The sequence below is a fragment of the Hydra vulgaris genome, chromosome 15, assembly GCF_038396675.1.
Source record: "Hydra vulgaris chromosome 15, alternate assembly HydraT2T_AEP".
Classification (NCBI taxonomy): Eukaryota; Metazoa; Cnidaria; class Hydrozoa; order Anthoathecata; family Hydridae; genus Hydra; species Hydra vulgaris.
The window spans coordinates 25,514,964-25,529,789 of record NC_088934.1 but is presented as its reverse complement, the minus strand read 5'-3'; the positions used below and the strand labels follow the sequence as shown (position 1 = coordinate 25,529,789).

Here is a 14,826-nt window from a genome sequence, read left to right as displayed (position 1 = left end):
TAAAAAGGTGTTCGATTACATAATGGAAATAAATTTTTAGTTGCTTATTAGTCATTCCGTCATATGGCATGAAGATAGCATATATTTCAGTTTAAATTTTTTTTGGTGATAATTGTTACCATATTCATATACAGTACTGGCCAAATTATTGCGATAATTGACAAAAAAATTGTTTTTAATTATCATGTATTTTCAATATATAAGCCTAAATTTAGCAAATATACATGTTCTGTGTACCATTTACTCATTGCGCATATGTTTTCAGTATTTGGTTGCACCATGCTTGGCTTTTATATGCAGTTCTAATAGCCACACATTCATAGTACTCAGCAATTAACTGTACAATATTTAATGTTTAACCAAGGAGTTTTCTGTTGTAGGGTTACAGTTATTACAGTTATACTTATTTTAGTAATTTATTTATGTTTAATTTAATTTAATTTTTTTTCCACTAATTAAATTTTAATTTATTTTGCTGGACAGTTAAAAGTAATAAAACATTTAGACTACTCATCCTTTTCCAGTCCAGTTGAGCTATTCTGCATGTCCTGTAATTTCAGGGTTTCCTTAAGGTTCAATCCTTGGCCCTATAATCTTTTTAATTTACATTAACGACCTTCCAGATATTCTCACATCTAAGGTGGCATTGTTCGCTGATGATACTACCATTTATTCTTGTCATGATAAGAAGCCAAAACTCTGATTGCTTGGAGGGGGCATCTGAGCTTGAAAAGGATCTCACTTCTGCTACCACATGTACACAATGGCTGGTGAACTTTAATTCAGATAAAACTCAACTTTTTTTAGTCAATCGTTATTGCAATAATTTAGATATTCCTATATTTATGAACGGTAATGTACTCAATGAGTCATCTGCCCTTCATCTTTTAGGATTAACTCTTACTTCCGATCTTTCCTGGAAATCGTATATCAAATCCATTGCAAAATCAGCATCTGCTAAGGTTGCATCTCATTATCGAGCTCAACACTTTCTTACTTTGGATTCTATTCTTTATCTCTATGAATCTCAAATCCGTCCTTGTATGGAATACTGTTGCCAAATCTGGGGCGGATCTTCCAATGATGCCCTTTCTCTTTTAGACAAGATGCGTCCAACTATGTTTACAAAAACGATTGTAAACATCTTGCAGCCAACCTCCAACCATTATCACACCATCGTAATGTTGCTTCTCTTTCTCTTTTCTACAAATACTATTATGGGCACTGCTCTAAAGAGGTAGCGTTTCTTGTGCCATCTACTTAAATTTATTCTCGTGTTACTCATCATTCAATTAAGTCTCATCCTTTTTTTGTGACTGTTCCTAAGCACTCCGAAAATTCTTATTGGTCCAGTTTTTTTCCTCGAACATTAGTTCTTTGGAATTCACTTCCTTCATCTTGTTTTCTTCTTCTTTTTTTTTTTTCTTATAATTTGATTCTTATAATTTGCAATCTTGTAAGTTGTCTGTCAATTGTTATCTTGCTCTACAAACTTCATCTTTTCTCTTCCAGTAACTTCTAACTCTAATAGTGGTTGCTTGCAGCCTTGTTGGAAGTGAAGATGTAAAAAAAAAAAGACAAATTGCTATTACATATATATTTAAATATCTGTAAATCATTTTTTTATACTTCCTTAAATATCTGTATATATATTTCTTGTACTTCCTAAAAAAATGCGCTGAGAGACTCTTTCTCATTTAATGTCTGCTTTCAGTTACTTTTTAAAACACACAAGTGGGCACTACTACTATTATTACGTTTAGCATTATTATATAGAGATTTATAAGAGAGCTTTCAGCTTGGTAAATATCATCAGTGAATATTAATGAATTTAAACTCGTAAAATATCAAACTATAAAAACTCGTAAATATTATACTAGTATCAGAAAGTTTTATATTGTTAAACAAAAAAAAAAAAAAAAAAAAAAAACTTAGTGTTAAAATTAATTAAATAAATAAATACAATTATATAACTCATTTTGAACAAAAAAAGTCAATTAACATCGTAACATTTTAATAAAATTTTTAAAAATGAAGTTGAAACTCTTAAATGTTTAAGCTCTTAAAAGCTCAAGCCTTGAACTTTTAAAGTTAAATACTTTTAAAAACTTTCGTAAAAAACTTTTAAAAGTTAAAGCTCTTAAAAGTGAAGTTAAAACTCAAACTTTTAAAATTTAAAGGTCTTAAATGTGAAATAAAAAGTTTAACTTTTAAAAGATAAAGCTCTTTATTAAAATAATTTACATAAATTGAGTTTCAAAAGGAAAAAAGAAAAAGATGAAAAAAAAAGTTGACTGTCAAGAATGGAGAGAAACCTCAGAAATTTCATTATAAATTCTCAGAAATTTTCAACAAATTACAGACAAAACTCTTTCTCTTTTTGCTATCTTTTTTTTTTCATGACTCAATCAATAAACAGTTTTTTAAGTCTTTTATTAATTATTTTCTTACTTTTAAACATTATTCTTTGTTTTCTGGTATCTCTCAAATTGTTTCTCTGTGCAGCAACCTTTATCCTTAAGATTCGTGTTTCGGAGATAAAGTAGCCTCCTCAACTCTAGTGGCCCTCCCAGCTTTGAAAATTGAATAACATTAAAATAAAAAATAAAATATAAAATAAAAAAGTGGTTGCTTGCAGTTTTGTTGGAATTGAAATTAAAAAAAAGAAAGAGAAAAAAGTTATTAAATTCAGAATAAGACAATTTTATGTCAAGTATTAAATAAAATTTTTAAAATGGTCATTAAAAAATCACAGAAAAATTGTTAGCAGTTTTAATAAGAAGCGATTATTTATCGATTTAGTACTAAGGCTGTTTATGGGTACCCAGGCACCCAAGTACTTGCTCGTTGGTTGTTGCCCAGGTTAGACTTTTTAACTGGCGCATGTTGATCATTTATTGTAAGTTTAAAATTTATTTCATTCAATTTTTATTTAAGTTTAAAACCATTTTAAAACAATTTAATGATATTAACTTAATATGTAAAAGAAGATCTTAAAGGTCTTGTTGTTCAAATTTTCATTACAAGGTATTGAAAGTATGGTTTTATGCAGACAGCGCTTTAAGTGCTCTAAGAAGCAGTTTTGACTGCAAAAGATGGTAAAACAAGCACTATCCATCGACATACTGAAATACTTAATGTAAATATTGATGGCACCGGCAGCTTAAACACCAAAAATCTTGTCTTCTTTACAGCTTTGCGGCTTAAGATGAAAAAGGAAGAGAGCTAGTGATAGATCAATAGCAGACTTTTTAGTTAAAGTTGCTGTATTCCTTAACTTGTTAAGCTCCACAGATATAGACTATGTTGAAACTTAAATTAGTGAAGCCGTATTTTGTAGCATTCACAACAGACATATAGACTAGTAATCAAAACATTGTGTATATGTGTGTACCTGCGCATTGGGTAAACACGGAATTGGAGCTGGATTCTGCATATGACACGAAAATGTTCCAAACAGCACACTGGAGAGAATATAATTATTCATTTGCAGATTCTGCTGATGACTGGGAGATTTCGGATAAGATAAATAGTGCTACAGTCCATGATAATGGCTCAACTTTAAATGCACTTTCTTAATAAATGGCCAAATCAGTTTTGCTACAGTTAGGTATCAGAGTTGGTCTAAAGTTTCCAGGAGTTGTAAATGTGCTTTGGGCTGTAATGCAATTGGCGGCACACTTTAAACAAAGTATGTTAGCAAGCAGGAATTGTGTAAAAAATAAGCTGCACTGAAATTTTGTAAAATCAGTGAGACTACATTGGGTGATAGGAGCAGTGCTGTTTGAACGACATTTTACAACAAAATGAAATGCATCAACTCTGCAAATGGCAGATGAAAACTGGTAGGTTGCACAAGCCAACCTTATACCAAGCGTTACTCAAAGCATGCTATTTTAGCGCGCAATTACGTATACCAGCATACCAGCAACTTTAGTATCTTCGAAATATGCTTTCTTGTCTGCTAGTCATGTAGTGATTTGACTGTGTGCATCTTTAACACCTAAAACAGTGGACATGCTATTGTTTTTAAACTGTAATTGGGACTTAAGTATCCTGGACACTTACAGTAAATAAAATTCAGAAATTTTATTTTTTAACAGGTACCTGGGTTCCGCGTTATTTGTTTGACGGGTACCTGGACAGGTATTTTCATGATTTTTGACACCCCTGTTTAGTACAATACAAATAATAACTGTTTTTGTAACTGTTTTTATAGTATAAAAAACCCTGCATTACATTTAATAAAAATGTTTGTAGCAAACATTTGTTTATTATTTATTGTATATTATTTAATTAAGATCTTGAAAAAAAAACTAAAAAATTAAAAAACTTTTTATGGATCTTTAAGTAACTAGCTATTCAGCCGCAATTCATCTATTATTTAAAAACTCAAAAAAAGGCTATTATAAACCAAACTTTTTTAGTTGTAACAAGGTCCAACACACTCAAAAAAAAGGCTATTATAAACCAAACTTTTTTAGTTGTAACAAGGTCCAACACACTCAAAAAAAGGCTATTATAAACCAAACTTTTTTAGTTGTAACAAGGTCCAACACACTCAAAAAAAGGCTATTATAAACCAAACTTTTTTAGTTGTAACAAGATCCAACACACTCAAAAAAAGGCTATTATAAACCAAACTTTTTTAGTTGTAACAAGGTCCAACATCCTCAAACAAAAACTAACTAATTACTGGTATTGAAGTTAAAATTTATGTGTTGTAATAGCAAGTAAAAATTTCTCTTTAATTTTCAATTTGTTTTTGCTACGAGCAGTATCCAAAATTTTAAAACAATTTTAGTTACTTAGATTTTTACAATTAAGAGATGAAATTAAATGCATATAAACATTAGACTGTTTATAAGCATTTAATTGTCACTTGTAAGATGCTCATGAATCCTTTTTGTTAAGTGTCTGAAGGTTTCTCTAGGCTTTAACTGGCATTACATTCAGCACAAGAAAGTTTTTAAACAACATTGGATTTGAGAAGCTTAGGAAGTGGATCTTTTATACATAAACTGTTTTGTAATTTGTTGGTAGTGAAAATTAAATTAATTGTAACATCTTTTCAATATTTTTTAATGATTTTATTAACTTTAGATTAATTTGAGTAAAATTCTATAAATGGAAGTTTATAATATTTTTTATTAGGGTTAGCAATACTATTTATCACAAATGGATTTAACTTTTTATCAACAAATAATTTAATTTCAGTGTCAATTATTTTAGGTGCATATTGGTTATTTTTTATAATATTAGATAGATTTTTTATGTCCTTATCAAATCCTAGCCATGTTCTTCAATTTTTTTTTACATTTTCCTCTTTTTGAGACGCAGCAGCTGTTTTTTTTTTTCTTTTTTGCTCACTAGATATTTTTTTGGTAGAATGTTTGTCCACGTTTGTTTAGGTTTTTTTGATTTTTGTTTGACTTTGTCAGTAGCATCGGCTAAAACATTAAAACTGATTATTAGATATCTTTTCCTGCCTTTTTAACTGTTTCATTTATGGTATTTAAACTTCTGAGTAGTAGCACTTCTCAGTTTGACATTCCTAATAATGGCGTTTTAAGAGTTTTAGGTGAATTGGTTCCAGGCTAAAATAAATTATTAATGCTTTTTTCTTCAACAGCCTTAAAAATGTTGCCAATTGCAGTTTTTCAGAGGAAATTTTTGGTGGATAAGGGCAAATAAACCACTACTGCTAAAGCCACTGCAAGCGTTTCCAGGTTTATAAGAATTTTTTTCCATAAGACCCTTAAACATGGCAAAAAATTGTCTATTCGTTAATGATTGAAATTATTTCTAGTTAAAAAATTGTCTACTGTTTGTTTCCATTCGCCTTTAATTCTTTCAAAGACATCTACCTCTAAAGACTGTAAAAAATTATGAGCAGGTAAGTGCCAAAGTACACTATTATTTTCGAAGGCTACTTTTTTCAATTCTAAACTACTTTGTTGAGGCATGACTATCAAGAAATAGCAGTTTAAACCCTTCAAGTTTATTTGCGTGAGGCAAAAGCACTGATTTGAATCACTCAAGAAGTTGTTTTGACTCCATCCAACCCAATTCATTATTATTATAATAAACATTATATAACACGATTCACTATTATTATATAAAACATTATATAACCCGATTCATATTCACTAATATTATAGTAAACATCAGCGTCACCTATGCACCAGGTTTTCATAATATGCTTTCCTTTGTTAATTACTTGATGTGGCAAATAACTTCCATAAGCATCACAATATGTCTAAATAGTAGCCATTTTCTTGTCGTTTTTTGGAGTTTTTTTTTTGAATTTTTGGTACCTTTTCTGCATACCATTTTAACTTTGTCTTGGTCGCATAATCCAGACTCATCACAATTAAAAATATGAAATGGCTTATTAATGAGTTTGCGCTTAAAATAGATGGTGTCTACTTGGTTAAACCAGTCGTCAATTATTTTCAACTGTTTAGCCACTGCGGTTTAGCCACTGCTGTTTAGCCACTGCTCTATTAGTTTGTATGCCACCAGCTTTTCTTACTCTTCATTTTAATATTTTTATTATATATTTCATTAATCTGCTGTACCATTTTTTAGTTGGTTTCCCATCTTTGAATAAATGAGTTTTGCTCTGATTCATTCAGATAGTTTCGACAATATCTAAAACTTTACTTCTCTTCAAATCAAAACCAATATCTCTCAAAAATTTTAACAGATCGACAATAATTACCTAGATATTTTTGTTTTTTTTGGTGCACCAGCTCCAGCAGATATATGTATTTGCCTTTTGCTTGGTCGTCAATAGTTTCGGCACTATGAAACATTTAGAAGCTTATTCATCTGACATTGTTTTCCATTAATGGTTTAAAGAGCTTACTGTAATCCAGCTTCTTTCTCTATTATTTGTTTTGACTTGGCTGCATTAATAATCACATGTATCTGGAATTAAATTAACACATTTACAAGATTATGTGTGAATAAATGATAAATACCTGCATCCGGAATTAGATATCTTTTTTTTTTTTGCTTGTTTTTGGTTTCTGTCTTATTTTGAATTTAATTTTAGAAATAATAAAAAATATTGCATTTTTTTGCATAATATTAGTCAGCGTCAAATTTAGCACAAATAGTGCTAATACAATTTTTATTTTATATTTGCAACTAAGTTTGCTTGGTTTTCTTTTTTTTTGTTAATTTTGTTACATTTCAAGTTGAAAGCTAATACAATTGTAAATTGATTTTCGATTTATCTTTTTTATCATTGGGTTTGGCATGTATTAAAGTTTATTTTATATATATATTAAAAAAATTATAAATTTGATATAATATAAAAGATATAAAGCTTTTTTTTAAACCGTTCATAAGTCATTCTGTAGTAAAAACACCTAAATATGGATAAAACCGAATTAGGTTTTATCCATATTTAGGTGTTTTTAGTACAGGGTTGCTTTCTTACTCCCAAAAAATTCAACATTGTCTTCGTCAACTCTGACCTTGAAGCATCTAAATAAATTATTGAAATCACAATACCAAAAAACTAAACACCATAAGTTTAGTTTTCTTAATGCAATAATCATAAAAAATAAAGATTTTATTTCTTTTTACTTAAGTAGTTTATAAAAAAAAGTCTTGTTTCTCAATGATGATACATATTCTTGTTTTTTATATAACGACTCTTCCTCATCTTTGGAAAAAATTGCGCAATATTCATTTTGTCTTTGCGATTTCAATGACACCGCCAAGTCGTTTGTTAGTTGTTCCTAGGTTTTTAACTAGTAGATATTTTCTTGAATTGATTGCAACCACATTTATTGCTTTTTTGACGCCATTCAACACCTTTTTAGACATTCTAACAGGAGTATTTTTTCAACTTGTAAAAGTAAAAACTAAGTTACTGAACAAATATTTTGTCTTAACTAGGATTATAAAAAACACCTAGCATGTACTACACCTAGCGGTACACCTAGCATGTACTACACCTAGCGGTACACCTAGCATGTACTACACCTAGCGGTACACCTAGCATGTACTACACCTAGCGGTACACCTAGCATGTACTACACCTAGCGGTACATTGAGCGGTACTTTTACCATGCCATTTACTTGATGGATCGGACAAACTCCACTAAAATCAAGAACACAACCTGAAACCATTCCACCATTTCCATGACCATGCTTAAGCGTTCCTTTTGTGTATTTAGGATACAAAAATTTACCTTTAGATCTACATACCGTTAAATTGACATCAGGACCTTTTAAACTGTATTCATCCCTCAACAATACACTTTCCCAATCAATAATAGCCTAGTGTTTTTTTAATTCTTTGGAGAAATGAAAAGGTTTTTTGCTGCTCTATAACTTTATAGCTGCTCTGAAGCTCAGAAGTCCTGAAAGTTGGAACTGTCTGCAAACTTTTGGACACTGAATGTTTTAGTTTATTAATGGTATCAGTAGTGTTTTCAAAAGGATTCTTTTTGATATGATAAACAGTTTTTATGTCAAACTACATGTTTTGCCTCGTCTTCCACCCTTATGTTCCGCTTCTAAAAAACTGCTCTGATTAAACTGTTAGATTATTTAATATAATAGACTTGTTAATAGAGTACTTGGTGACAATTTTTGTTTTAACTTCTTTTTTAATTTCTTTAATTAAACATACTTAGAAAGCTAAATTATACTCTTTTTCTGCCATTATATTTAGGATCTAAAATTTAACCTTTAGACCTGCGTACTTTTAAATAAACCAATACCCCAATTGATTGTTAGACAGAAATTCATAATATTATAAATTTCTCTTACCAAAACAATCCAAAACTGTGATCTCAATCCTTATAATATGATACTCTCCGCAAAGCTAAATTATTTTTGTTTTTAAAAGTTATAGAAATTGCTAGTGTTTTGGAAAATAACATTTTTACATTAAAATACATCTAAAAATCACATTTTTACATTAAAATACATGCAACATATGTAAAGTTAACAATTTGATTCTGTTTAAAAGTATTTTTTTTAGAAAAATTTTTTTATTCAGTTGCTCTATGCTGGTAGAAAAAAATTATTTTATAAATGATTGCTTATATTTTGGAGGAAATTGTAGGTGCATTGTTAGAATAACGTCAAAGCAACATTTTTGATGTTGTTACTCGAGCTGGATCACGATTTATTTGCTATAAGTGGTATTTTTGCTTGTGGCTTCATTTCACATCTATTTAAGTCACGAACTATGTAAATAAGAAGATATAACCAGGTTTATATTATAACCAGATTATTCGGATTTTTAAGTATGATAGCTATGAAATATGTTGAATTGTTTGCAATGTGGGGTAATATACATTGATATGATAACTAATCTTTTTTAATCAATTTTTCTTGAACTTGCTTTTCTTGCTAGATTCCAATTAATTTAATTGTAAAATTTTAACCAGTTTTCCTCTCAAAGAAATTTAATACATTGTTTTGTTCAGAGAGCTACCCATAAGAACAGTGGCTTAACTCTGACCGTTAACTTTTTTTATATATCCAACTTATCAACAAAAATTCTTATTGCTCAGGGACAAAAAGATTTCAGTTCGTTTATTTCGAACTGCTGTTTAAACAAAAAATGTTAAATAAAAACCATCTAAGACATGTTTTATTTATAGTTTTGTTGTGATATTCTTTACATATTTATTTGACCCTGATTAACTTACAAATAAGGATACAATTCAATAAAATGACCTTAAAATTTTAAATATAATATATGCACAAATATGCTTTATTGAAGATAATTTATCTACGAATATGCTTTATTGAAGATAATTTATGTACAAATATGCTTTATTGAAGATAATTTATGTACAAATATGTTTTACTGAAGATAATGTACGAATATACTTGATAGCGATATATACTTGATAATGTTTTATTAAGTGTGAATTAGAATATCAATGATTTTTAAAATATTTGTGGCGTTTTTACAATATGATGCAAGGCTTCAAAAACTAATATCATGTTTTATATTTTTTTGAAAAATGTGGTGACTATTTAAAAAGTTTAGCGACAGGGATTTTGGATATATAATATGCAATAGACTTTTTTAATATCCTATAACAGATTATTACAACGATAAGCTTTTGTTTAACAGGTTATTGCAACGATTTGATAAATTTACATCATTTTTATTTTATTTACATTTACTTTTTTTATTTTATATATTACATTACAAGGAAATTTCTTTCAAAAATTGTTATAAGAATTTTTTTTTTTTTTGTGTCTTTAGCTTATAATTATTGTTTTTGCAAATTAAAAACAGCATGATTCCTTATTTAACAGCATGGTTTCTATTTAACAGCTACTGTAAGATTGGGTGGCTTTGGCCCATTTTGCACCTTAATGTCTATTGCATGAAAGCCACAAAAGTTATTTCCTCAAACACTAAGTACTATTAGAAGTACATAGAAAGGACAGTTAGAACTATCTGTCTCCCATTTGAAAATTATTTACCTGAAGTATCTTTTGGGTGGTTTAAATGGTGGGCCAAAGTCGCGCTGTGTGTTAGGGTGACTTTGGCCTAACCCTGTAAAAAGGGACTAAAGGAAGCAAAACAACAATAAAAACAACAATATTTAGGCAAAGAAAATAAATTTACAAAAATAAAGTGACAAAAAAAGATTTAGTAACAAAGTTCTTGTATACAGTAAATAAAATATATGTACAAACTAAACAAGTATAGGTACCAAGTAAACAAAACAGTTTAGGTATAAAGTAAACAAAAATGACTAAATAAATGTTTTAAAAAATTTAGTGAAAAAGTTCTGGAACTGAATAAATTCCTCTTTTCGAAATTTTCTTTGGTTCCTCAATAAAATCGACTATTTCAGACTGGGGAAAAAAAAGTTGCACTGCTGGTAGTGACCATTTCCAGTTAAGTCCATTTTTTTTTCATAATAGTAATTTCTTCTCCATTTTTTCTTAATTTTTTCAACTGCATAAAAAAAAATTTCGAAAGTTACTTTAAAATTATTCAATAGTTATTACATTAAATAATATTAGTTATTAAAATAATTAGTTATAAAGTTTACTAATTGATTAGCTAAATATAAATAATTCAAAATAAATAAACAAACCTGTCCAGGATTTAACTCTCCATTGCATTTAACAATTACATAACAATTCTCTACAAGTTCAATTACTAACAATTCTCTATTTCTCCTTTTTACAAACATTTTTTGTTTTATCAATATTTTGAAAGTTCTTTTTGCCTAATGCTGAATGATCTAAAGATTCTGTATGACTTTCTACAACTAAACTTACATCCGCAAAAAATAGATTAGAAGTCTCAGTAGTTCCAGTATTTGTACTTGGGCCAGCAAAGTCAATGTTGTTGGTCTCAATTGTATTTATAATACTGATAGGTGTATCTACATTATTTGAATTTAATCTATTATTTTCATTTATAACACAAGATGATATATCTGTTGAACATAAGCTTTTACCTGGGACAGCACATACTTTACGTCGCTTTGGTTTTTTAGAACCATTTGAGGGATCATCCAGTGACTTACATAAATGATCTAAAAATGATTGGCTTACTAAATCAGTAGTTGAGTCTAAACCTACATTACAACATGGTAGTCGTGAAAGCACTTGAGACTTGTCTGATGGAAAAATTCCAGTTTTGCGAAAAGCAGCTCTAAGGTTATCATTCCCATGTTCATTTAAGTTGGTTATTAAACGGTCTAAAAGTCTAGGAAATTCATCTTTAGGAAGAGAAGCAACTCTCCTTCCTTTTTCTTTCTCCTTCCATTCACATAATATTTTGCGCCAGTTAATCTTCATAGGTCTAAAGTAGGCAACATCTAATGGCTGTGTGAGATGTGTAGAGTTTGCTGGTAATGCCACAAATCCTATGTTATTGCTTTGACATGCATCCAGTACTGCAATGCTCAAATGTGAAGATACGTTATCACCTATAATGACACTTCTTCCTTGAGCCTTCTTAAGTCTTGGAAGAAGTAAAGAGAAAAACCAGTCCTCAAAACATGTTGAGTCAAACCAACCACTTTTTGATCTGCTATAACATGCTTTTGGTGGCCCATATTCCATCCATGTATTCCATAACGACTCAGCTTTGTAAACAACAAGGTGGTAGCAATTCACCATTAGCATTGCCACAAAACATTACAGAGAACGAGGTCTTTGTAGAATTTATTATGCGTTCAGGATACTTACATCCACGCTTTGTTAATATTTTTTTTTTACCTAGATCATCACTGAGATTGGTTTCATCATAATTCCATATTTTATCAGGTGATATATTACTTATTTCATTTGGTAGATTTATAAAGATTTATCAATCACAGTCATTCCTATATCTGCTCTCTTTCGCTTTATGTTGCTTGCAAATTTTACTGTGAGTTCTGGATTTCTTTTTAAAAAAGATCGAATCTAATCGCCACCTGGAAAATTATTTTTGAACTGAGGTATAAAGACGCCTTTTTTCTCTAAATACCCTTTTACTATGCATCTTAAATCATATTTATCAACAGGAAAACCAAACGTTGATGATTTTATTGCATATGCCTTAAACATGTCTTCTTCTTTTGATGTACTTTTGAGGATATGTCTGTTTTATTTTGTTTTTTAATGTTGATCTTGGTATATCGTATTTCAAAGCTGCTTGTCGTTGAGTAATTAAACCATTCTTCAAAATTTTTTTAATGCATTGTCTAACTGTTCTAAAGTATAAGTAACATATTTTCTTTTCCCACGATTTAGCTTGTAATTTTGTGGCATATTTAAACTAAACAAATTTCGCTATTTACTAATACAAACTGTTATACTGATTTTCTATTGCATTACTACTACAAAATTTTTCATTCCAACATAGTAACTACTATAATATCTATAAATGATCACTAAAAAAGGTTTACTCTACATAGGGTGACTTTAGCCCGGGCCAATGTCACCCTATGTAGTGGGCCAAAGACAACCTATTTTTTTTTAATCTCAATTGCAAAATAGTAATAAACTGTTAAGCTTTCAAAACAAGATAAAATCAAACACTAATGGTTTAAAATTAATTCAGTGTATATTAATTAGATATAACAAGATAAAATCAAACACTAATGGTTTAAAATTAATTCAGTGTATATTAATTAGATATAACAAGATAAAATCAAACACTAATGGTTTAAAATTAATTCAGTGTATATTAATTTGATATAACAAGATAAAATCAAACACTAATGGTTTAAAATTAATTCAGTGTATATTAATTAGATATAACAAGATAAAATCAAACACTAATGGTTTAAAATTAATTCAGTGTATATTAATTAGATATAACAAGATAAAATCAAACACTAATGGTTTAAAATTAATTCAGTGTATATTAATTAGATATAACAAGATATAAATCAAACACTAATGATATTAGATATAAAAAGATATAAATCAAACACTAATGGTTTAAAATTAAATCAGTGTATATTAATTAGATATAACAAGATAAAATCAAACACTAATGGTTTAAAATTAATTCAGTGTATATTCCAATAAAAAACCTTCTCCAGGTACTGCTATCGATGTAAAAGTTTACACACCTAAAAAAATTCGGATTTTAGGTGCTTCTTCTAAAGTGCAACTTACAATAATATCACAAAGACTCGAGTTAAGTAAACTAAGTTAGACTAAATAAATAATAAATTTCCCACAATTTGCTGCTAAACATTAACCGGCATACCTTGAGGTATCGATTTTAAACCATTTTTAAACAAAAATTTTGCTTGGGCTAAAGTTATCCCGTAGGGCCAAAGCCACCCAATCTTACGGTATTTGACATAAAAGTTGAGTTTTTGAAATTCCGTTTCGAAAATCTTCTTTTTAGATCTTTCAATCTTTTCACAATTTTTTGAAGAACTTTTTTTGAAATTGATATTCCAAATTTTAAAAAATAATTCCAAAAGTTTTCAAATTGATATTCCAAGAACTTTTAGTTCTGGAATATCAATTTCAAAACTCAAATAAATTTTCACTTTTATTTTAGGTCTGTTGAGTTTTTGTATTGTTTGTGGTCATGGTGGTCATATGTTTCATTTAATGGGATGGTTCAGACAACACGATTGGTGTGCTTCTGGTTGCGGTTGTTATTGTGTGCGTATTGGGAAATTTTCTTCCGAGTAAATAATGAATCTCCATTAAGATTCGTTGTGCATGTTAAGATCGGATGGTAATAATCATCAGTTTTTGTTTACAAAATTGAATAATGCAAGAAAATTTTTGCAATGCAAGAAAATTTATTATGGCTAGTATTTTATAAGTTTATAATTTTTATACATTAAAATTTTTGTTATTTTTAGTATTTACATATTTTATTTACCAAAGTTAAAGTCAAAGTCAAAGTACTAAATTTACCAAAGAAAAAAATATAAATATGAACTATGTTTATTAGCGAAAAATTTTATTACAATAAACAAATTGCATAACATATATAAGAACAGACCTACAAACACATTCTTAGAATTTTATTAATGTTTTTTATTGAACACTCTTCCTCATTCTAGCTAACCAAACTCGTAAAAAACTTAGGTACTCTTCCTTCCCTAAAGAGTATTTGAACATTTTTTCAAATAAACCCACAGAATCTACAAAAATAGAAAAAAAGATTCAAAAAGAAATCAGTAAAAACATGTTTTTTTGTTGCTTTCGTCTCATTTTTAATTTTGAGTAAGTTTTTGAACAGAAAAAGCGGTTTTTTTGTAAAAAATTTGGTTTCCTTGCTTCCCTCAAGTTTATTGTACTATTTTTTTAAATAAACTCACAGAATCTATAAAGATATAACAAAGGATTCCA

At 28.8% G+C, this 14,826-nt stretch overlaps 1 protein-coding gene across 3 annotated transcripts in view; it reads left to right on the top strand.

Annotated features, from left to right (window-relative positions):
• The window catches only part of LOC101239697 (GATOR2 complex protein WDR59), a 214,285-nt gene extending 199,864 nt beyond the window's left edge, over positions 1–14,421 (top strand). For 2 of the 3 annotated variants that reach the window (XM_065819080.1, XM_065819079.1), the window contains 2 exons: positions 2,803–2,899; positions 14,021–14,232. In XM_065819080.1, coding sequence (XP_065675152.1) covers positions 2,803–2,867 — 65 coding nt within the window. In that variant the 3' untranslated portion in view covers positions 2,868–2,899; positions 14,021–14,232. Of the gene's footprint in view, positions 1–2,802; positions 2,900–14,020 lie in introns of all 3 variants that reach the window. The other variant, XM_065819078.1, reaches the window with a different exon arrangement.
• Positions 14,422–14,826: the final 405 nt, after the last annotated feature.